The following is a 22,225-nucleotide window of genomic DNA, read 5'->3' as shown; positions in this document are numbered from 1 at the left end:
AAAAAAATCAAGAGAGGAAGAGAAGAAAAAAAAAAGGCAATATCCAACTCCCACACCCTCATCCCCCTTCTCCACCCCTCTCTTCCTCCTCGCCCTCCCTCCCTCCTCTGGTCTCCCCCATCCTTTGTGAAAAACTAAAGGCATCAGTGGTTAGAGCTCAGTCTGTTGAAGTGGCCGGCTTTTGAACCATGCCCCAGCCTGAGCCCCGGGACAGCTGAGTCCACAGAGAGAAGCTCCTCTTTTGGAAGCGGGGCCTTGCCTAAAGCCTTGTATTGTGATTTGCAGCCACAGGAAAGAAGCCACGGGAGTGGAAGGGAGCACTCCCGAAGACTGGGACAAAGAGAGACAGACAAGAGAGATGAGTCCTGAGCACTGCAGCCTGGTGAAGACACAATTCAATACACACATGAAACCATAACTGCAGGAAAACACTCACCCACACACTACTGGTAACAAACAGGTAAACACTGAGTTTTTTTCTGTTTCTATTTTTTGCTTTTTAAACTTAGCACTACGTTTGGTCGTACTGTATGTTGTTGCATGCATGAGTGTGAGTGTGTGTGTGTGTGTGTGTGTGCTCGGCCAGCTGTGAGAGCTCTGGCTGAGAGGTCGGAGAAGTTAGGACGTTTCGTGACTGGAGGCTGTGGCTGCAGACAGAAATATTTAGCAACGCTTCTTTGGCTTTCCTCTGTCTCTCTGGGATATACTGTGTACAGCATGCTGAGAACTAAACCATGTGTCCACGTACAACGTATGCAAAGGTACACAGGTAGAATATGAGGGAATTGTAGAATTGCATTGATGTTGTAAAAAAAAAACTGAATTTCTAAAGAAGCAGGTTACGTCAGAAAAAACCCCGAGTATGTCAGTAAGGGCAATTCTTCAAGTGTAGGAAGGAGAAACAACTTCTTCCGAAATTAACAACACACCCTACCTCAGGAGAAATACAAAGGAAAAAAGGTGAAGAGAGAGAAAATGAGGGCATTCCAGCAAAACACTTGAGTGAGACCGATTTGATCAGATGGAGAGATTTGAGCTCTGGAGCCAGGCCTGTTTATTTTTTCTTGGCTTTTGGTTTCCTAATACATCACCATGTGAGTCTGGCTGCAAACGGGGGGGAGGAGGAGGGACGCAGCCAAGTTACCCGGGTGGAATCGGGGTTATTTCAATAACATCACACATAACGAGGCGATGACACGTCTCCCGACACACGCTTCTCCGGGTAGGACAGACTTGTTTCTGCGACAGGGAGCGCGTCCCATTCACAGGGTTGTGTTAGAGGAGGAAAAAAATGATACTACGATGTAAGCCAAGCTTAACCACATCCGTTATCAAACACACCCCATTAATCTAAGACACTTCACACACTGAGATAGCAAAAGCTTTGAACACTAATAATATCAGCCTGGTGCTCTTCCATATATAACTCACAATTATCTTCAAATGTTTTCACTTATGCCTCAGCCTGTTGGTGGGATCTGTGGAAAACGGTTCTGCTCACTACAAAGCCACATCTGTAACTGCTGTAAGTGACCATGAGAGAGACACACACACACACACACACACACAGCGCCTTCAGAAAGCCAGAAGTAAAAAGGCAAAATGGGGGAAGAGGCTAGGAAAACATCTCACGAGCTTGCTCCATTCTCCCCTGAAGTAATAAATCATACTATCGATACCTCCAATAACTCAGGGTGGAAAAGAAGAAAGCAAACTAAAAATGATAAAGAGGAGGCAGCAGCAGCTGTCTGAGTTGCATCCAGGACATTCCGCGCCGGAGAGCCAGCGCTTGGCTCTCGGATTCACCTGAATCTCCACTGCACGGCTTCAAATGGCTCATTACTCCCAATCCACACATAAAATAACCAGTCTCTTAACTTCCAACCAGGACTTTAAATCACAACAGAAAACCCCCGTCCACTCAAAAGTTTTTAAGTGGCTGGACAAGCCAATAAATAGCAATCAGGTGGTGCATGGTTGGGCTGTCAGAGCCAGTCAGCCACCGCCCTCCCCCCAGCCGTCCTGTCACAGATTATGTTGTAACACAGCGGGAGGCTGATCGCTCACCCAGCCAGCTGCGGGTTCTGGGCGATGGGCGCACGTCCAATAGCATCTCAGCCGTTTCACCTGAGCCTGCGTGTCAGCCCACGACAGGTACAGATGTGTAGTTCAGCTGATCTTATCGGCTCAACGGAGACGTATACGGACCCAGACTACGAAAACACATGTTGGATACAGACACGGGTCTCAAAGCGCTGGCCGCATGCGGGCAAATCCGACCGCGGCAAAGCAAATCGGACATATTGCGATCTCTTTAAACTCCAGCCTACATCACGAGTCACATGTGAATCTGTGGTGCATTTGAACTGGGTGAGGAGCTGCAGGAACTATGGGGGGGAACGGAGCCAAGAGTGCAGTCTCCGGGCCGCACCGCGAATATCATTTAGAATTCCCTTAATGAGAGATTGGACACAGCTGAAAAGGCAGGTCACCATACACAAGGAGAGGTCGGCCAGGAGGTCAGGGTAAACAGAGAGGAGAAGTGCAGGCATGTAACTAAGTAGAGCCTCTGGGCAATGAGTGTGCGCTGCTGTGTGCGCGGATTTATGTGTTCTTCCTTGTTGATTCAGCTAATAGAAAGCATGTGTCGTCTGAGGTATGAGCTGAAGGTGAGATGTGACTCAGAGGAGGAATAAAAACCGGGAAAAAGTTTATGTGCGAGCGGTTACGAGTCATCTCCTAAATCTCAATGTGTACGCGATTCAGCCAAACAAACTTTTATACAAAAAGCTGTAACTTTTTAATATTCCTTCCTCCTGGCTCTCCTCTCTCCCCTGACCCTCCTCCAGCTCTTTTCAGTGGGGAGAAACCTTAGAGGCAGCATGTGCTCAAAGTAAAGTGTCCCATTATGGCTCCATTCAAGAGAGAAACCACCTGAACCGGTGCTTTTAGAGCTCCTCTGTCGGCCGGGGTGACACATTTCTGCGGTGATGTCTAGTTAAAGATGACGCTGGAATTTTGATGTGCGAGGATTTTATACTTGTGTTTGCACACAGCATTTCAAGCGTGTTTAAAAGAGGTGTTGAGTTTGTGGAAAGGGGCTGGTCTGAGTGTTTGTTCTGCGATGGGGGTGGTAAGAGGATGGATGTCATGGAGTGATGGAGCAGCGTGTCGGAGAGTTGAGAGTCCTTATCTTGACAAAGTATGACAGACGGAGAAGGACGGCCTCATGTGAACTCGGCCCCCGTGCGGTGTGCATTTATGTGTGCGCCGTGCATAAAGAGGAAGAGGGGGAAGCCGCTTTCCACAAAGGCCAATTGATTGCATGGGTGGTGAGGCGGACGAGCGGGAGGGGGCAAGGTAGAGGAAGGGTGGGACTGGATCCTAATCCCACATACAGACCTCCGACCCCAACATCAGCCCACATGTTTAGAGTTTCGCTAAAGAAAAAGGAAAACAGATGGGGGCTGGCGGGGCCTCAGGGGGATTTCGGGGTCTCGTTCTTCACTAATACGGCATCGTGAAGGGAGACGACTCTGTAGCGAGGAGGCAGAGAGCGAGAGAACGTTTGTGGGAGCGCTGGTTACATTCGAACCGCAGGCCAACATCACCTTACAGTGAACCACTTGACATAACACACAGCTTCAGTTTTAAATTCCAGTGGGAATCTTCCAGTCTTCCAGCTAAACCACTGGCTCAGGTCATAAATGCAAAGAAAGTGCTCCTGCAGCCATTTTAATCTACCTTAAACACTCCTTTAATATTTTCAACATGGACCGTTTAATGAGGAGGTATAAATCAAAATATGTAGTAGCAGTGTTTAGTCTCTGGAAAGTTTCTTCTTCTTCTTTTTTTTTTGATGAGACTTTTATGAGTTTTTTCCTTGCTGTTGTTGTTGTGCTCTTCTCGGTATGCTGTTTGTTTTTTTCATTAATTGTTTTATAATGGCATTGCTTTTACTGCTTCCTCGCTCCTGCTGCGTTCTTCACTCCGACTCTCCTTTCATTTTTTATTTGAGGCCGGTAACAAGGTTTCTAAGCCTCGGCTCCACTAGTGATTGTGTCAGCAGTTGAGCCTTCGTTGGTCTTGTGATTGGTCTGCTGAACACCAACCAGAGCGCTCCCGCCGGTTGTCCGGCCATGACTTCCTATGTTACTGTTGCTAGCTCAGATAAACTATGTCATGGGTTCCATAGAAAAACCACTGGAACTCATAAAATAGTGAAAAACATGGAGTCAACAAGGCGACAACCAAACATAAAGACTGAAATCTGAGCAGCTCTGCGGACGAAAGCGGTGGTCGGTTATATCACATATGGATTATGAAGCTGGAAGGACGTCGCCCTCTGGCTTTTGTACAGCTGGCAGGGCTCCATGTTGTCATGTAAAGTAACAGTGCAGCTCATTCCTGCTGCTTCAACGTCTCCTCAATAACCCCCCACCCCCTTCCGCCCGCCTCTGTCCAGTGATGAGGTGTTGTGTGTTTTGGGGCATTTTGGACTTGTTGTGGGAAACTTTGAGGAACAGATGGAAGGGAGTGGAGGCAGGGGATTTAGAGGCTGGGAAATACATTTAGCCTGAAAATATAAATAATTTATATCCGAGTCTTTCTCTTGTGCTTGTTTAACTGCAATCCATCAGGCTACGAACTGACACATCAGAATTGGTAAATCACAGCGGGAGACACAGTGAGAGGAGGAGATCTGAAATCCACACAATACGGACCAATAGCACTGGCAGTTTAATAGCCCCGGTCTAAATGTTACACTCTCGCAGGCTCAAGCTCATCCCTCACCTGACAGGAGGCATAAAAAGTCCACAAGGCTCTTGAAATGTTGCTTGTTGGTTACATATATCATACATGTACTAAGTTATTTCTCGTTCCTCCTATTACTCTGTATCCAAATCCAAAGCTCTATTTTAGTGACTTTATTTGACATTTGCTCCGTTACAGATTCAACACACATGTATATGTAACCAGTATACTATTGACATTAAAGGGGCTCGTGCGATAGAGCACACGTAAGTCTTCCCCCTCCTTTGCCTCTAACCAGACACCTGCAGTAAGTCAGATTTCCACACAGACAGTTTACACTATACGTCTATTAATCAATGTGCTCATCCCAAAACCCGATACCCTTTAAGAGGCTCGTGGCCAATTCTTACAGTGTAACGCGTGGCCCTATGTGTGACATACGGCTGTCTTTCTGAGCTAACCACCGACATTCATTACGCTGTTTAGCCAACGATTCCAAGCTAATTTTTCCCGTCGAGGAGTAATGTAAGCAGCTGTCTTGCTTAATGAGTTCTCTGGTCATTTCCTCTCTTACGACATGCAGAAAAAGAATCATCTCGGCCTCCTTCTCGAGCAAAGAGCTAATCAGCATTAATGCCGAACATCAGCTCCCACACAACAAACGCCAGGCAGACGAAAGCCAGAGTCCCAAACATTTTGCGTGTCTGCATGCACGCGAACAACAACTGTGTGAGTGTATTTTTGTCTGAGATCCGTCATCATGACGTTAAGCTCTTAAATTATTATTAGATAAAGCAATGGAAAGTCAAAGTAATAGATTCAGAAGAGCGGTTAATCACATACAGGAGAGAATCAAAACAAACAAACAAAAAAAAAAAAACAGGTTGAAATTTAAAGTGAAATACCGTAACAGATGCAGCTGCAGGCTTGGAGTTTGCCTTTAGAAGATGAGAGAACTTAAACACTGCGAGTATTGTATCTTGTTGCACTGAAAACTGAAAGAAAGTGTGTGTAGTACAACTAACGAGCAAAGCAAGACCACGTACAGCCTGCTGTTAAAACTTCTCACTTAAATTAACCCGTAGCACAGAAAGACACAGAGACACATGACTCTCGACTAGTCCGAGTCATTAGGGAGTGAGGACCCAGCAGATCACTAAGGAAGACTCCATAGTGTTGCCAAAACACAAGGCTGGTTGGCCGAGTCGACGCTGCAAATCCTTTTTTTTTTTTTTTCTCTCCCCAAGCTGCGTTTCACTCATTTTAAATGGATGTTGTGGAATCGGTTTGTCAGTGAGAGAAGGCCAACAAGAAATTTAATAACTCTTATTGATGTTAAGGAGAAAATTGGTTCAGTTTCTCTCATTTGCTGTATGACTTTCATATGCCTTAGTTTAACTGCAGCACAAGTGAAAGGAACACGAAACGAAACGAGAAACGAGAAAAATAAGAGGGAAGACTGACAAAAGGAAGAGAGGGAAAGTGAAGTGGTGGGGGTTACACAGGCAGGAAGGAAATTAAATGGAAAGTAACAGTCGAAAAGAAGAGAAATTATAAGAAAAGAGTGGCACTCTTTCAAGAAGAAGAATAAAAAAAAAAGCTTAAGAAAAAAAGAAAAAGGACTGGGAGTATTTCAGCCTGGGTTCTGCTTCTGCTTTACATGGCCAGGATGTGAAAAAGGGCCATGACCTATTTTCTGCCAATATTAGTCTCTTCTATCTTTAATCTACTATGTGTGCTATCCAGTTGAGATTTATTTCAGCCTTACAGCCTGCTGCTCCTCATCTCCTTCCAGCGCCTACTCTCAAAAGTATCTCCACTCACTGCTCTCCTATGTTCTGACATTTCTCTGAAGCACCTCATAATGTATCTTGAGCTAAATAATACTCGAGGATTTGGAACATTGCTATTTCACGTCAACACTAAACCACACATGCATACTCCTGTCCATGTAATGCACACATGCATACAAAAGACTGTACAGGAATTCCATTATAAACTAAACTCATATTCAGTAAGAGAGCTCGGAGCAGCATGTTGAGAAACACTCGAGTGGTGTCCATTCAGGCGTGCAGACTTTTATATCTTGTGTGTTTTGTTGTTGAATCTGAAAAGCCCCAGATGTGCGCGATTGCTGGCGCAGCTCCCCAACTATCTCTGCCGAACCAGCGTGTGTGGATCACTATAAACACGATTCAATGAAAACAGCCTCCCGTCCAATGTCCAATACACAAAACATACGTTTGCAGAATGGAACCACAGTGTAACATGTTGCATAATGTTTTAGAGTCGATGACTCCACTTTGTTTTCCACTCCACAGCCCTCACAGTCATGAAACACCTCCGCAGTGTTTAGTTATGCTTTTTTTAGACGGAAGAAAAGAGCCGCTCAGCACGTTCTGAGGAAACTTTGTTCCTTCACGACACACTGGTGACCTCTAAACGTTCCCTGGAATGTTTTTGATATGTTGTGGTTCTGTAAATGAGGCTAGGTGCCTCGTACTCGGAACCACCACCTAGGAGGAGCCTCCAAAACACCAGATGTAAGAGACGGCGAGGGAAGGGAAGGGATATGACGAATAAAAAAGAAAGAGAGATGTCAAGTGAAGCAGGTAGCAGCTGATGGATGAGCAGTAACGTCCCCCGTCCTCTCCATGCCCCCTAAACTGTGTGTACACTTCTGTGGAGGTGATTGCAACAGTAAAAAGCTAGCCGTATTTTGGAAGAGGAGACGCACTGGAGAAGTGATATCGCTGATGCCGCTGTTAAAGTCATTAGCGGCCCTCACCGAGGTCAGCAAGGATGCAGTACCTGGATACGCTGTCAGATGCACGGGCTGCTGGAAAAACACACGACTATAAAAATGAATAACATCTCTGGACAGTCATGAGTACACAGCATTCAATCATACAAATGGGTGCACACAGTATACACAGCAGCGGGAGTGCAGCAGGAGAGTGTGTGTGTGTAGTACAATCCTGTCCCCTCTGAACATTGTTCCAAGTGACAGAATTGCCAGAATTCCTGAAGAACCACAATGGCGTCATGTGGGAGACACACAGGGCCCGGGTTTCGGGGTGGAGGTAGGGCTTAATGATGTGGCACTGAGTAAAGACCGACTGTGTTGGCCTCGCACGGCCCGGGGCTGGGGTGGTAAATGGAGCAGTGTGTACGTGTGTGTGTGTGTGTGTGTGAGCGTGTTTAGTGTTTGTATCCTGATGAGAAACAGAAGTAGAATCAGTGGGGAAAATAAGAAGGCTGTGTAAGCGCCAGGAGTCAGAGTGCAAATTAGTCGGGGCTGAAAACAGCTTTGCACATATTATTTTTTGACCACGTCTCACACCCCTGTAGTGACTGCCTGTTTGTAAAATCTTTCAAGTGAAACACATACTACCACCCACCTAACAACGCTGCTGCCATTTTAACCTGTCACAGAGGAAGCTGCATTGGAAACAAAGGTCAGTGTGTTTTACCAGCAAGGCACCACAAGTAGGAGATAAGAAGGTCGGATCTTTAAAGGAGGTTGTGTGAACCTTCCTACAGGCCACTTTGACCTAATAATCAGTTCCATGAGGGATGTGAAATTGTAGAATTTGTATATTTAAGGTTTAGTGTCTGACTGATTTGAAACTAAAGTGACACCAAGCTTCTCCCTCTTAAGTCCACATATTTATGAATTAGAATTAATCTCTTTGATGTGATAGTTTTATGCAAGTTCTGGAAGTCACTAAACTGGAAAACTACACATCAGTGGCCATTCAATTGTGTTAACACACAAGTCACAATTTGAAGAGCGACGGTACATCACTAGAAATAGAACTGGAAGCAGACTCTTGTGGTCAACGTGCTGAAAAGATTTTTATAAAAAGTGATTTCTGGAAAGATTCCTGTTGTAGGAAAAGACAGTTCCAAGAATGGAGACGATAAAATGCCATCAAAGATAAAGCTCAGGCAGTAGTCCCGTATCAGGCCGTCTTAACAGTGGAAAACAACAGGACCTCAGAAAAATGGGGTGTCTGTCAGCGAGGGGAACTAATGAAAAAACAGAAAGCAGACCTTGTCCAGTTGGCTAGACAGAAAGTATGTTCTCTCTTTCACTCTTTCCACACAAAAAACATCTTGTGGAAGAATGGCCTGACAACTCCGCTACAGCATTTCTCTAAATAATTGCAGATTTTCTGGGGATATTTGAATAAGTATCCAATACTCCTCATCGTCCTATGGCGATGTGAACAGGACAAGCGTGCAATAAACACCCCTTCTGTTTGTGTCACAAACAAAAAAGAGGCTGTCTCCTTAACTCCCAATGTCTTGCATTCTTGCAGGGAGGCCTGGAGGGAGTAGCAGTCCATCTGTACATCTAGCCAGACAGTGGCAATGCAGCGGCTGATGTGGAGCCTGTGCGCCCTGCTGTGCCTCTCACTTTGGGAGGAAAGTTACTGCAGGAGCTCCAGGGAAGCCCGGAGGACCAAAGAGCCTTCTCTTCACAGGAGTAAAAGAGCTCCTTTGGATCCTGATGCTAAAAAGTGTTCCTATACCTTCCTGGTACCTGAGCAGAGAATCACAGGTATAAAGGATAACTTCTTTTAGATTTTTTTTTTCTTTCCACTGCATGAAACTAACTTCTTGTTAATCGCCTAAATGACTTCTATCTGTCATCAGGTCCCATCTGTGCCAGCACCACGGGCCCCGAGCCAGACAAGGACAGAGTGACCCGCATGGATATTGCAGATGTGCGGGAGGTGCTCAACAAACAGCGGCGCGAGATTGAGACGCTGCAGCTGGTGGTAGACGTAGATGGTAACTTGGTGAATGAGATGAAGCTGCTGCGGAAAGAGAGCAGGAACATGAACTCCAGAGTGACCCAGCTCTATATGCAGCTGCTCCATGAGATCATCAGGAAGAGGGACAACTCTCTGGAGCTGGCCCAGCTGGAAAACCGTGTCCTCAACGTGACCTCAGAGATGATGCGACTGGCCTCGAGGTACAAGGAGCTGGAGGGCCGATTTGCCACAATGGCCGGGGTGGTCAACAACCAGTCCATTCTCATCGCCGCGCTCGAGGAGCAGTGTCTGAGGACGCTGGGGCGTGGCGAGCTGCCCCCGGTTCCTCCGCTGGTGCAGGTGGTGCCTCAGAACATACCGGTGAACAGCCGTTTCACCAACGAGATACAGAGAGACAATAACAACAGGGCCTTCTCCAGAGGATCACGCATGGACTCACCTACTGCGAACCCCTTTGGGATTGATCCTCCGCCACCACAGGGAACACTCACGTCTGACGGTATGTGGTTGTTTCAAAGCATCAAGGGATAATGGAGGAATAAGTGAGTGCTGCTATAAAACAATTAAATCTAATGAGCTCTAGTCAATGGAAGCCAAAACTTAGTCCTTCTAGGTAAGTGTCGGTTATTCCGGTAATTGTGCAAATTAACTGTACACAAATAAGCACGATTAGCTGAAACTCAAATGGTAACTTCCCGCAACAGTTAGTATTTGTGAGGCACAGTTGGCTCATCCTTGGCATGTTACAGAGGCAGTGAAATCATGCATTCCTATGATCCCACTTGGCCGCCTGTATTGGCTGCACAGCGCTCACCATGTGCACTAAATTAGTGAGATGTGGATTAAGTCCTTTTGAAAAGACGTCACACATACCCACTACACGGCTTTAGTCCGGTTTACATTCAGCCTAGACAAGAAATACAGAGGCACGGCAAAGTCAAAGAAAACACAGACCTGACGAACTCGTCCAATCAGATAGAGTCGTCTAATACGGACATGGCTCCCCTGCACTTTTCTCTCAGAGACCCGACTGATTCTGAAACCTGAGAAACATCGCTTCCAATATGAAACCAATTCTCAAGGTCAGAATGCTACTTGGAAGTGGCTCCTAAAACTTGGTCGGGGCTGTTGTATTTTGACTGCCGATTAAAGCGCGGCTGGGAATGTTGACAGGGTTATACAATCCGATGGTGAAATGGATGAAATCATTCATAACATCATTCAGACAAAAGGGGTGAATAAAAGAGGGTCTGTTTAAATGATGACAGCTGAAAGGCAACAGGTCTATACTAGAGTGTGGTATTTCTTCTAATTTTGTTACTATGTTAAATGTGATGTGAATTAGTCCAAAGAGTCAGGTAAGTGCTTTGCTAAGAGCTTGTCCACTCAGTGCTTCAGAAACCAGTTAGTGAAACACTGTGCTCAGCTGTCAGGCACTAATAAAGATAGGCTTATTTTTAGTTTAATGAGCTGAGAATCAAAAAGGGCGTTTTTAAAAGCCTCTGCGGAGAAGAAACACACGAGGAAACGCTGAGATATGGAAGAAAAGTGTGGTTGTAGGAGGCAAAATTGCAGGGGCTCCACTTGTCGACAACAATAGGACTTGAGTGTTCTTGTAGCTATTTCGATTTTCTGCATAATAATTCCCCTCCTACTTCAACCAGGCCTTGCTGGGCTGTAACGTTGGCGTTGTATTTGTTAATCAAAGAGCTCCAAATGAGTAATCCTCCGATTTACAAAACGCCACTTAATGTTTTTACCTTCGTCAAAGCATCATGCTTCATCATGTTTAATCTAGTAATAATGTTGGGTATTGTACCTACATGGATGTAATCATGTATGAGTATTATTCCTATTTTTCCCCATTTGACTGCCACGCTTAAGTACATATGGATACAGTTTTACAGTAGATTGTGTAGATCTAGATGAGGTAAAACTTGAAACCTAAAACACCACCAACCCCTAATGAGCACTTTTCCATGAAGGCTCAGTACTAATATGAATACAAATTTCTTCACCACAGTTTGGTGTAGCTGAATCATTTTTAAACCACCATGCTATTTTTAACAACTTGAAGAACCTGATAAACCCCCACTGGTTTAATAAAAATTCACACAGAGTAAATGAGCTTTGGGTGCAGCCTCTAACCCAAGGCTACAACAGAAGACTAAATCTAGGTGAATATTCACATAACAACGAGCACACATGCCTCGGTTAGCTGCAGCACTTTTGGTTGGTTTACGCAAAATAAAACACAGATAGATGTTTTCTAGAAAAAGTTGCCATAATGATACATTGCCACACGTCATAATGTCAGACCTTTACATAAAATGCAAATGGGAAATAGAATAGAATCACAATAGAATATGTGGTCAAATCGAGGTACAGGCTGATCTAGTCTATCTAGGGGGCTTACTCTGTCTGAGGTTTAGATAATTTATGGCCAACACTCTTTCCAATTCCAGGTCCTTTCAAGGACTGTTTCCAGGTGCGACAGGCTGGCCACACCACCAGCGGGATGTACCTTCTTAAGACAGACAAAAGTGACCGACTGATCCAAGTCTGGTGCGAACATGGCCTCGACAACGGAGGATGGACAGTATTGCAAAGGAGGAAAGACGGCTCTGTTAACTTCTTTCGCAACTGGGAGACTTACAAGGTAGGTTCACCGAAAAAGAAAGTATTAGGGTAAGAGGGTAAATGTTGGTTTTACAACATAAATAACTGAGAGGGTCCAAGAGCTTTACCCCGCTGGTAATGACCTCTTCATCGTTTGCATTTCCATGTGACAAAAGAGTTGAGTTGTGCAGAGAGATGAAGGAGGGGTTTTTGTAACACCCAGAAATAAAAACGGACTCAAATACATATCTTAACAAAATACCTGGCACACATTTTCCCTTAGACACAAAATTAGATTTAAAAATCAATAATTCTATGTTATTTGGATCAAGGACAGAATATGCAGCTCTGCACTTGTCGTACTCAACTCTCCATCCCCCAGCTAATTTGTTGAGTGAAACCACAGATCACAACCTTAACACATTATCATCTCAATTGGAAGCAGATTTCCATTCATTTCACTCGACTCCTCTAAACTCACCACTCTGCAAAGAAATCTTATTACCCTGTTTTACTATTTGTGTTTTTTGGACACGATGCCTTCACGGACCACAGAATGAATGAAAAGATCTTTTTTCACCGGTTAGCTAAACCTCAGTGTCTAACCCACTGACTCATTATTCAACTACAATGCAAAGAGATCTGAAAACCAAGCCACAAACTGAAAATGTCTTGCTGTGGTGCTTGTCCCCAACAGAAAGGCTTTGGCAACATAGATGGCGAACACTGGCTTGGGCTGGAGAATATCTACAACCTGGGGAAACAGGGTGATTATAAGCTGATGATAGAGCTGGAAGACTGGAAGGAGAAGAAGGTCTACGCCGAGTACAGCAGCTTCCACCTGGAGTCAGAGAGTGAGGGTTATCGGCTGAGGCTGGGCACCTACCAGGGCAACGCTGGCGATTCCTTCAGCAGTCACAACGGCAAACAGTTCACCACACTCGATCGTGACAAGGACGCCTTTACTGGTGGGTGGATGCACTAGTGAACTGTGTTTCTTTATTAGTATTAGTGGTGAGGTAACTCTGTAACCCTGACCTTGTTTTCCTCTCACTAGGTAACTGTGCCCATTTCCATAAGGGTGGCTGGTGGTACAACGCCTGTGGTCAGACCAATCTGAACGGCGTGTGGTACAGCGGGGGAGTTTACCGCAGCAAGTTTCAGGACGGAATCTTCTGGGCAGATTACGGAGGAGGTTTCTACTCCCTCAAGTCTGTCCGCCTCCTGATACGACCAATTGACTGAAACCCTGGCCTGTGGCTCCATTCAAATGCACCTCAGCCCCCGACATTATCATTTTCTTCCCATAAATAAATACTGTAATGGCAGAATTGGGAATCTCTGTCATTGTTCAACTGCCCCTTGTAATAACACAAAGAAGAGACAGACACGTGTTTGCAGCCAGGCGATAAAAACTCCAGCAGTCTGCACCGTGACTAGTTGACTCCAACGCTGAAACGAAGACCGATGCCATTGCCCTCCCTAAGTACTTATTAGTTTGGACAGTAATGGTCCATCAAGTTCCCCTGGGCCATTCAGCATTACTCTCCTGTGTGCCATTTTACCCACTCTTCTTCAGTATGTTATAGAGGGAAATATTAATTTACTATAAGATACAAGATTTCTTCTGAGCAGCTATTGGTGTCATTGAAAGAAACACTACTTTCATTATATCATGGGGCATTGGATATACTTGGATGTTTAACTTCACTAGCATGGAAAATGATGCAATGTAAAGCTGTTAGAATACTGACAACCGAGTAATGAGGTGACAGGCCTTGCTCAGCCTACTGTCTACGTCTTTCTGGGATTTTCTGGATATCTGGGGTTTCCTACAACTCCAAACGGAAAGTGAACTCATACAACAATGTGCTTGTCCGATGTGCATATGGTTGAGATGGCTCTGGTATGTAAATATCTTTGGCTTTATTTGTGAAAGTTAATTTAAGAGGTGTGATTCTACTCAGGCCAAATGTTCACAATGTTGTCACTCTGCCATTCTTTGTTATTTATCTGTGTATTTATAGTAAGTATAGCCATGGTCATTCTATATATAGCCTTATACCAATGCAATTCTTCATAGTTTGTTTTTTTTTTTTAATCACACATAGAGATGCATTAGTAAAACTTGAACAGAAGCAAACACACAGATAGCAGACGAATCCAGAGCGGATGTTGAGTTGCCTTGAGGGTGGAGAACATGTGACATGCACTGCCAGCCATTCAAGAAAAATAAAGTCTCCTATAAACATTAAATTGTCTTGTGTATGTTTCACTGACCTTCCAGTTTCTGAGCTTCTGGATAGCGACATTGCTGTATGATAAATTCTTTTCCAGCATGAAAAATATATACTGCATAATACTGTTTATATTTTATCGGTACGAAATTATCATTTCAGATTATTACTATCTTTGATCTGATTTAAGTGCAAGCCAAGCTGTCAGAGCACATTCATGTTCTGCAAGGCAGAAGGTTAAAAGGAGAAGACTGAAGCACATACGGGGCAAATGACAGCGGATTGGAATATATGAAAAACAGAAATAATAAAGGAAGATATTAAAGGACGCTGCTATAGTGGAATTCAGACTAAAATGAAAGTATAAAGAACGCGTATGGATGACAGCTGGGGAAGAAAAAAGATGGGAACATTCCTTCCACATAAAACCATTGAGCCTTTCTTTCCCAAAAACACATATATTGTGAAATTATGACTCCTCTGGACTTTACTCTCAGAGGTGCTGTAAGTTTGAACACATAGGAGCCATCTGACACTAAGGAGGAGGACACTTACCGAAATATACGGTCAGCACATTTTAGCTAAAAATAAAAAATAAATAAACTCAAATAAAACGGTGAGCCAGCAACACTGGCAGATAGGCAGACTCCCAGACTGTACATCTATGCAGGCCAGCACCCCCGTGACCCAAGCAGGACTGGCTCCACTTGCTGCTATCCCACAGCACTATAGATTATATGAACCAGTGGGGAAATTAACAACTCATCTGGCGCGCTTTTCTGATCTGAGACATATGACACTTTAACACTGGTATTTTCCATTACATTGGTTATTCCAAAAACTGATATTCACGTCCCACAGCTGCCACTTCAGAGCAGCAACTGCAGCGCTGGAGCTGCAGTCTGGGACCTTTGTGCTTGTTTTTTGTCTAAATCGTTCCCCTCTGTCGGAGGCCAACAGAAAATGCACACTACAGCATCTCATTAATGAAAACTTAACACTTTGACCGTCATAAACTTAAACAGACTCTAGCACTATTCAGAGAAAAGTAGTTTTCAGTCCCACATTTACACGACACATACGTCATCTGTATTTTTCACTCATTTGTGTAAATGTAGATCAGCTTCTATTTTAACCACTGGAACAGTTTATAACGGACAACATCTTATTGTTCAAGCATGCACAGGCATGGCTTCAGTAGGGATGTCCCGATCTGTATCAGGGCCGATCAAGGATTTTATTTTATGATCGGATTGAGCACATAGCCAAACATGACTGTTTCAGTTCAGCCTGACATCTGCAGTATATAAGAAAGTGACGTAAAGTGTAAGGCTTTCTGGAAGTACTTCACAGAACTGAGAAGACTTTTCTGTTGTATCGCTTGATCATGCTGGTCTAAGCAGAATTATAATTTAATAATCATTTTATTCTATTTAAAAAGGAAAAAAAAAAACATCCAGGTCTCAGTAGTTTTTAGGAATATACTTCAATTTCCTTTAGTTTTGACAGCAAAGAAGGCTTTACTGTTATTTTAAGACATGAACTGAAAATTGTTTGGATGCAAGTCATGTTTTCTTAATGCGCTGCAGAATTATTCAAGTATCAAGCACTTAGGGCCCATAATGGAGATTAATGAAGTTAATATGAGCAATTTAGAAAACATGCATAAAATTCAACCGGATCCGATTAGTGGATACAAAAAAATGAAATTATCAGGATTGGTTAGGGGCAAAAACCTCTAGTTTTTAGGCTTCCTGCACTCGTCACTGGTGAAGAACTGGGCTGAGGTTCTTTAACTGTTTCACTACGTAGCCAGAGGGATAAAATGTAAAGGACACTGTTCCCCGCTTCTATGGACTCTTTGTCCGCACATGATTTGCCAAAGAACAGGAACGGGTTCATGTGAGCATTCAACAGAGTGGACCTGTGGTGAGCGCAGACAAGAGGGGGCTGTGTGAGTTAAGCCTAATGGCAGGTCAGAGATCACACAGTTTAGCACAAATGAAGCACTGTAGAAAACTGTTGCGTGCTCACAAGAGGGTTTCTCTCTTATCAGCAGAGATGGCATCACACCCGCAAAGACGCAAATGTCAAAAACACGATAAGTCGCAAAAGTGTACACAAACACTCCTGTGCAGCAGATAGAAAACACACACCACTGTACGTTGGGAATGATTTAAGGATATGTTAAGGCACCAGAAACATCAACTCAAATTCACCCATTACACACACAAACCCAACACTTACGTTGAGAGTGATGTCCTGGAACAAGCTCTGTGGCTTTCCACCTCTAACTCACTCATTCCCACTCTCTCTCAGAGGGATCGGGTGAGTGCATGATCGAGGGAAATGTCCGAGAACAAGAGAGTGGCAATTTCTCTCTTGTGTGCCAACTAGGCTCAGTGCGGGCCAGCTGGTCTCACATCACACATCTGCACGCGTCATTGACAAAGCTCGTACTGTAAGGAAACACTATCCCGCTCGCGGAGAAACTCCACCTTGTCACACAAATGCTTAGCAAACGGAAAGTCTTCCCTCCTGATTTACACAGACACAATGGGAGAAAAGCCGCCAACAGCGTACCATTTGGCAGCTCTGCGTTTGTCTCCTGGTCTGTCATTACTTCCAGACTTCTGTGGTGGAGCATGGTGGGAAAGGCCGGGGCCGTTATGAAGCGCCTTTAACCACAAACAGACTCCTGAGCGCGCTGTGTTTGTTTGTACATGCTTGAATCACACAGCAGTAGCTATGATACGAGGCCAATGAAAAAAAAAAAGGACAAAAAACCCAAAGAAGAATAAAGTCATGATCAAGTCAAAACAAGAACAAACAGTACAGCAGTAAAACGCTGCACGTTTTCCTTGCACGACTTATGAGGGATTCCTGGGTGATGTCATACTGCGGAGCCAAAGAAGGAGAGCGTATAAATATTTAAGAAAAGGAATAAGGCATTTATTTATTGTTTTATCCTTCTCTCTGATTCATGTGTTTGTTCCAGCAAAAAGGAACTTTGTGATGTTCCACAAAAGAGCAGTAAATTTATGTCCTGAACGCAGAGAAGCCAAGCAAAATATAACCCAAGGAAAATGACTAATGGGGAACAAAGAGACGAGAGCTACAGTGGAAACAAGCAGCTTGGTGAAAAAGAGGACGAAGAAACACAGGAACAACAAACCATAAAACATGACTGACTGATGACGACTGTTGTACTGCAGGATGAGATAATGTCAGCAGACACACACACACACACACGTAGAGGCAGCTTCATTAAAGCCAGACATCAGAATAACCTTTAGCCCGTAAACAGCCCATAAAGATAAGAAGCTGATTTTAAGACATCTTAGTGCTTAAAAGATCAAACATTTTGTGACCTCTGAGTGGGAATTTAAGTATGTTTGTGTCTTTTACCTAGGTATGGTATACAGGAGACCATGCTCTGGCTGCTTATGAAGTCTCTCAGACGTTTGTAGTTGTCTTCTTTGGACATCAGGTAGTCGAGCCGATCAAACATCGCCTTGTCCTTCCGACTCAGTAACTACGAGGGAGACATGAAACGGCTTGAATGGAGAATGCATAACGAAATAATGAAAAGAGATCCCACAGTCAAAAGGCTTCTGTGTATTCATTTAGCTACAATAAGTGAGAAATCAGATACAAAACATGAGGGATGTTTGGGAAACTCAAAGAAGATATCCGATATGGAGCAGAGGAATATTCGGCTACATTTCATTTTCACAATGTCACATGGTCAGTCTGTAAGCACTAGTAGCTAGATAGCTGCTCGCTGAATTACAACAACTCTGCAAAGATAAGCGGCCAAAATTCCTCCACAGTGCTGGAAAAGACTCAATGCAAGTTATCACAATCACTTGATTGTAGTTGTTGCTACTAACAACCAGTTATTAGGTTTAGAGGGCTTTTTTTTTTTTTTTTTTACACAGGGCTGTGTAGGTTTAGATTTAGTTTCCCCTTAATAATCAAAACCTTAATTTAAAAACTGCATTTTGTGTTTACTTGTGTTATCTCTGACTAATATTTAAATTTGTTTGATGATCTGAAACATTTGCAAAAAGAAATAAATCAGGAGAAGTGTTTTCTCTTTATATTTAATGAAACCAGAGAAGACAGAAATGCAAAATGTTAAATATCTATAGTTAACACTTAACTGTTAACTTAGCATTTTAACTGCAAAATAACCGAATTATGTTGTATTATCAGGCCTCGATTTGCACGCACCGATCTGAGTACCGAATGCAGATATCGGAAAGATAGAGATCGGAAACTTCAGAAAATCGGACACTAATTAATAGACAACACAAAGCAATGGCACGCTGTTCGCATGCTTGTGTTGTGTGTACGCATGTCCCTTTGTGACTGCTACAAATCCTAGGCTTACAGAAAGAAAGAGAACTTATAGCAGGACTCCGTCCACAGAGCAGCTCATCTACTCACACAGGACCTGGCTCATGACTTCTGCAGAAAGAATCAATGACACCTGCAGAGATCAAGCATGTGCACTTGCTTGTGTCAGTCCTGGTGCTGTGCCCACAGCCAGAAACAGCATTCAATGAGTAAAAGAAGCTGCTGTGGTTTTGTGGACCAGATTTTGAGAAATTTCCACCATTACATCAGAGCATCATAACGCCATTATATAAGCTCTGCATCTTCTCTCAGAACCCTCGCGCAGAGTCGCTTTTCAAATGCGCACTTGGACATATCTCCATCGCCAACAACCTGTAACCAGGTGCCGGGGTTATCACTAAGGGATAGCTTTGCACTCAGCCATGAAGAAAGGCAATGTTGGTTAAATGATCATGAAATGATGAGAAATTAAGCTTTTTTTAACCCTGCTCTTCATCTTGTCATGTCACTTGTGTTCATTTTTATCAGCCTCTGTTTGTGTGTTTAGTGTTTTGGTGAGGACATTCCTGCTTATTGACATCACTCAACTAATAAACCACATGTGCCTTCCCAGCAGAGTAAATATACTCACCGCCCATGTTTTGGTGAGCCTGAAGATGGGAGCGCTCTGCAAAGCCGACACCACGGCCATGACTGCGTGGAGGTTGTTCATGTCGCACAGTTTCTACGAAAAAGGTAGGAGCACATCAAACGTACGTGAAGCTGACTTTAGCTGTCTTTGGGTGCCGAATGACAAAGTCACGTTGCGCACGTGTACCTTGGCAGTGCGGATGTACAGACTCAGCACTTCGGCCCTGATCTTCAGCGTCTGCGCGTGGAGGATCTCTCGTACCACCCAGAAGCTCGTCTAGGAAACACACAAAGGGGGATTACGGCACCGAGCAACCGTCGCAAAGCCAGACATGACTCGCTAGAGAAAATGTTATCTCTCATATGTTACAATTTTCAAAGGTGATTTCAGACATGTTTGAGACGGAGAGGTCTGCCTTCCTAAATCTCCACAGCACACAACCAAGACAGTTGTGACATTTTGCACAGTGAAACCAGCGTGAGGCACAGCGACATAGTGACATAGCAGACTGCTAATGGCAACGCTCCATTAACATCATTCAGAAATTAGCTCTTAAGATGAATAATAAGATGTTCAGATGAAAAAAATCATGGGATTCCATCTGATCACACAACAGACACACACTTCATAACTCCTCGTGTGTCAGCTGAGGAAGGAGGAGAGCATGTATACGTGTGTGTGTGTGTGTGTGTGTGTTCAGACTACTTGGCCAGACCGAGCGCGATGTCGGAAATCTGTCTCTGCAGGGAGCTCGCTGGAAAGCCGGAGCTCTGATTGCACACATACACGCGGACAAGTCAGTGAATCAATCAGTGTTTAAGCTCTTGGGGGAGAGCGAATGGAAAGAGGAAAAGGGAGAAGAGAGAGGGAAGAGAGGAGGTAATGGGAGGGGAAGTTAGCTTCAACGCTGCAGGGCTCTGAGGGCTTTCAAAGCGCACAGCTGTCTGCACATTGTGTTCTGATAAGACAGGCAGACTGACCATCTCAAACATACTTTCGCCTCTTACAGTTTCTTTTCTCACTTTGCTGCCTCACATTCTTCTCTCCTCCATTAATTGACTCCACCGCCCGTGCCATCACTAGATACGACCGTGCGTATAAATGAAGTGCTTTTAAACATTCTTAATGCCTACAAATTCTAACCTACAGTCGTCTTCGCCTACTTTTTTTCCTGGAAACAGCCCCGGGACTTGTTTTTATTTCAGGGAAGCGCCAAGGAGCTGAGGAGTGAGGAGATAAATTCATCGCGCCATTCATTCCCTCACTCCCTGCCTTCTCTTATAATCACGTGGCAAGTTCAATCTACAGAAACGGAGCCATGTGTTTTTCATTTTCATTATTCCACGTAAAGTAATGTGTGGACAAGTAGCAGTCAGGCCGAAATTAAAATGGACAGGAGACTCGTAGATGATGGACCCAGACTTCTATTGGCTTCTACTTTAATATGCATCTCTTGTCTCAAGCGATCTCCAGTGAACGAGCAGCTCCAACGTTGAAAGTGAAAAAATAAAAAATGCAGCTCTTACTACCTTCAGCTTCCAATGTACAGTAGAAAAGACTTTCCAAAAACTGTCTGCACAAACAATAAAAAAGTACATATTGTAATCTGGGAGCGAAACAAGCTGCAGCTTCACATCTCGTTTCCTCGGCGGCCAAACTTCACGTCTGAGGTCAGTCTGGACAAAACCCGACAAAAATCACTACACCCTACGGGCTTTGTTACAGACAATGTTCCTCCTGTCCGCATCGGTCCACACAACCGCACGCCGATGAGATCACTCGTGACGGCCGTGCTCCACGTAGGTGCGCTCACCAGAGTGTGTGCCTGATTGAGAGGCATTGGCAGACGGGGTCCTGTCTTCACTGAACTCGTATTATGTCCTGAGGCAAAGATGTCATCTTCGGCGCTGCGTTTATGAGCGTATCAGGGCCCCTAGAAGGAGCTACTAGGCCCCAGCGTTTCAATAATCATAAAAAAGCAGAAATAAACAGGTCCAAGCACAAGATGCTAGCTGTGGATCAACCAATTTAAGAGCCTGGGGGGAGGAAGGCAAGGGACGGAGATGAAGACCTCGCCAATATGACCGGGAGAACAGCTGACTGATGGTGTCATCCGTCCAGTAGTAGAAAAAAGGAAAAACTAACAGACATGTGCGATGAGATTATAGAGTATTCGTCTTTGATAATAACTATAATAAACTTTATAAAGCCTTTGATTGTATGATAGCTGCTAAGAACATAGCAAGGAGTTGATTTGTTTTTGCACAGACATTAATAAGACAGATTATTGGGAATTACTGAAAATGAGTTAGACAGGCCAATTCTTTTCCACTTCATTGGCTCTCACAGCATAGCAACAAAACAAGAGCTGAAGGAAGAAGAATATGGCTTCAGCTCATGAGAAGGGGGCTTTCTGGGACTCTCTACCCTCTCAGTCCAAGTCCTATTATCCACAAAGATCGTTTTTCTTGGCTTTTGAGCGCAATGTGTGCCGCTAACATCTTGAATCGCCGTTTGGGATCTGCTATACGTGGAGGAAGTTTCCACAGCAACACATTCTTGTTCGATCGTCTCATATTTATACTGGAGGGCAGGAAAGTGGGTCTTAAGGGAGATTGGCAAAAACACTGGAAGTAGATTAAAGGGCACGGCTGCCCCTTGAATCATTACACACTGCTTCCTGTTGGTGATGTCACAGGGCACTTGTGACGGACCAAACACAAGTTCACATTAACACAAAAACAAGGACCAGCTGCCTTCCCACTTACTTGCTTCACCAGGGGACTATTTAGGAGATAAATATATAACTATTTGCCTAGCATGGTGGGGACTTGGGG

General features: G+C 44.2%; 2 protein-coding genes across 5 annotated transcripts in view; one reads left to right on the top strand and one right to left on the bottom strand.

Moving 5' to 3' along the window:
- ralgps2 (Ral GEF with PH domain and SH3 binding motif 2) overlaps positions 1-22,225 on the bottom strand; it is a 66,148-nt gene that overhangs the window by 14,026 nt on the left and 29,897 nt on the right. For all 3 annotated transcript variants that reach the window (XM_047587315.1, XM_047587314.1, XM_047587316.1), the window contains exons 7-9: positions 19,575-19,664; positions 19,389-19,481; positions 17,804-17,930 (exon numbers count right to left, since the gene is read on the bottom strand). In XM_047587315.1, coding sequence (XP_047443271.1) covers positions 17,804-17,930; positions 19,389-19,481; positions 19,575-19,664 — 310 coding nt within the window. The remainder of the gene's footprint in view (positions 1-17,803; positions 17,931-19,388; positions 19,482-19,574; positions 19,665-22,225) is intronic.
- Positions 146-14,414, top strand: angptl1a (angiopoietin-like 1a). Of its 2 annotated transcripts, XM_047587318.1 has the most exons (7): positions 146-460; positions 1,465-1,525; positions 9,081-9,322; positions 9,418-10,038; positions 12,005-12,198; positions 12,856-13,126; positions 13,216-14,414. In XM_047587318.1, exons 3-7 carry the CDS (start codon positions 9,133-9,135, stop codon positions 13,401-13,403), a joined length of 1,464 nt encoding a protein of 487 aa, XP_047443274.1. In that variant the 5' UTR covers positions 146-460; positions 1,465-1,525; positions 9,081-9,132; the 3' UTR covers positions 13,404-14,414. The 2 variants fall into 2 exon arrangements, with proteins under 2 accessions (XP_047443274.1, XP_047443273.1); XM_047587317.1 differs by lacking the exon at positions 1,465-1,525.

Source organism: Mugil cephalus, chromosome 6 (genome assembly GCF_022458985.1).
Source record: "Mugil cephalus isolate CIBA_MC_2020 chromosome 6, CIBA_Mcephalus_1.1, whole genome shotgun sequence".
NCBI classification, from domain to species: Eukaryota; Metazoa; Chordata; class Actinopteri; order Mugiliformes; family Mugilidae; genus Mugil; species Mugil cephalus.
Note: the sequence above shows the minus strand (reverse complement) of the source record. Positions and strands in the feature narration are given on the sequence as shown.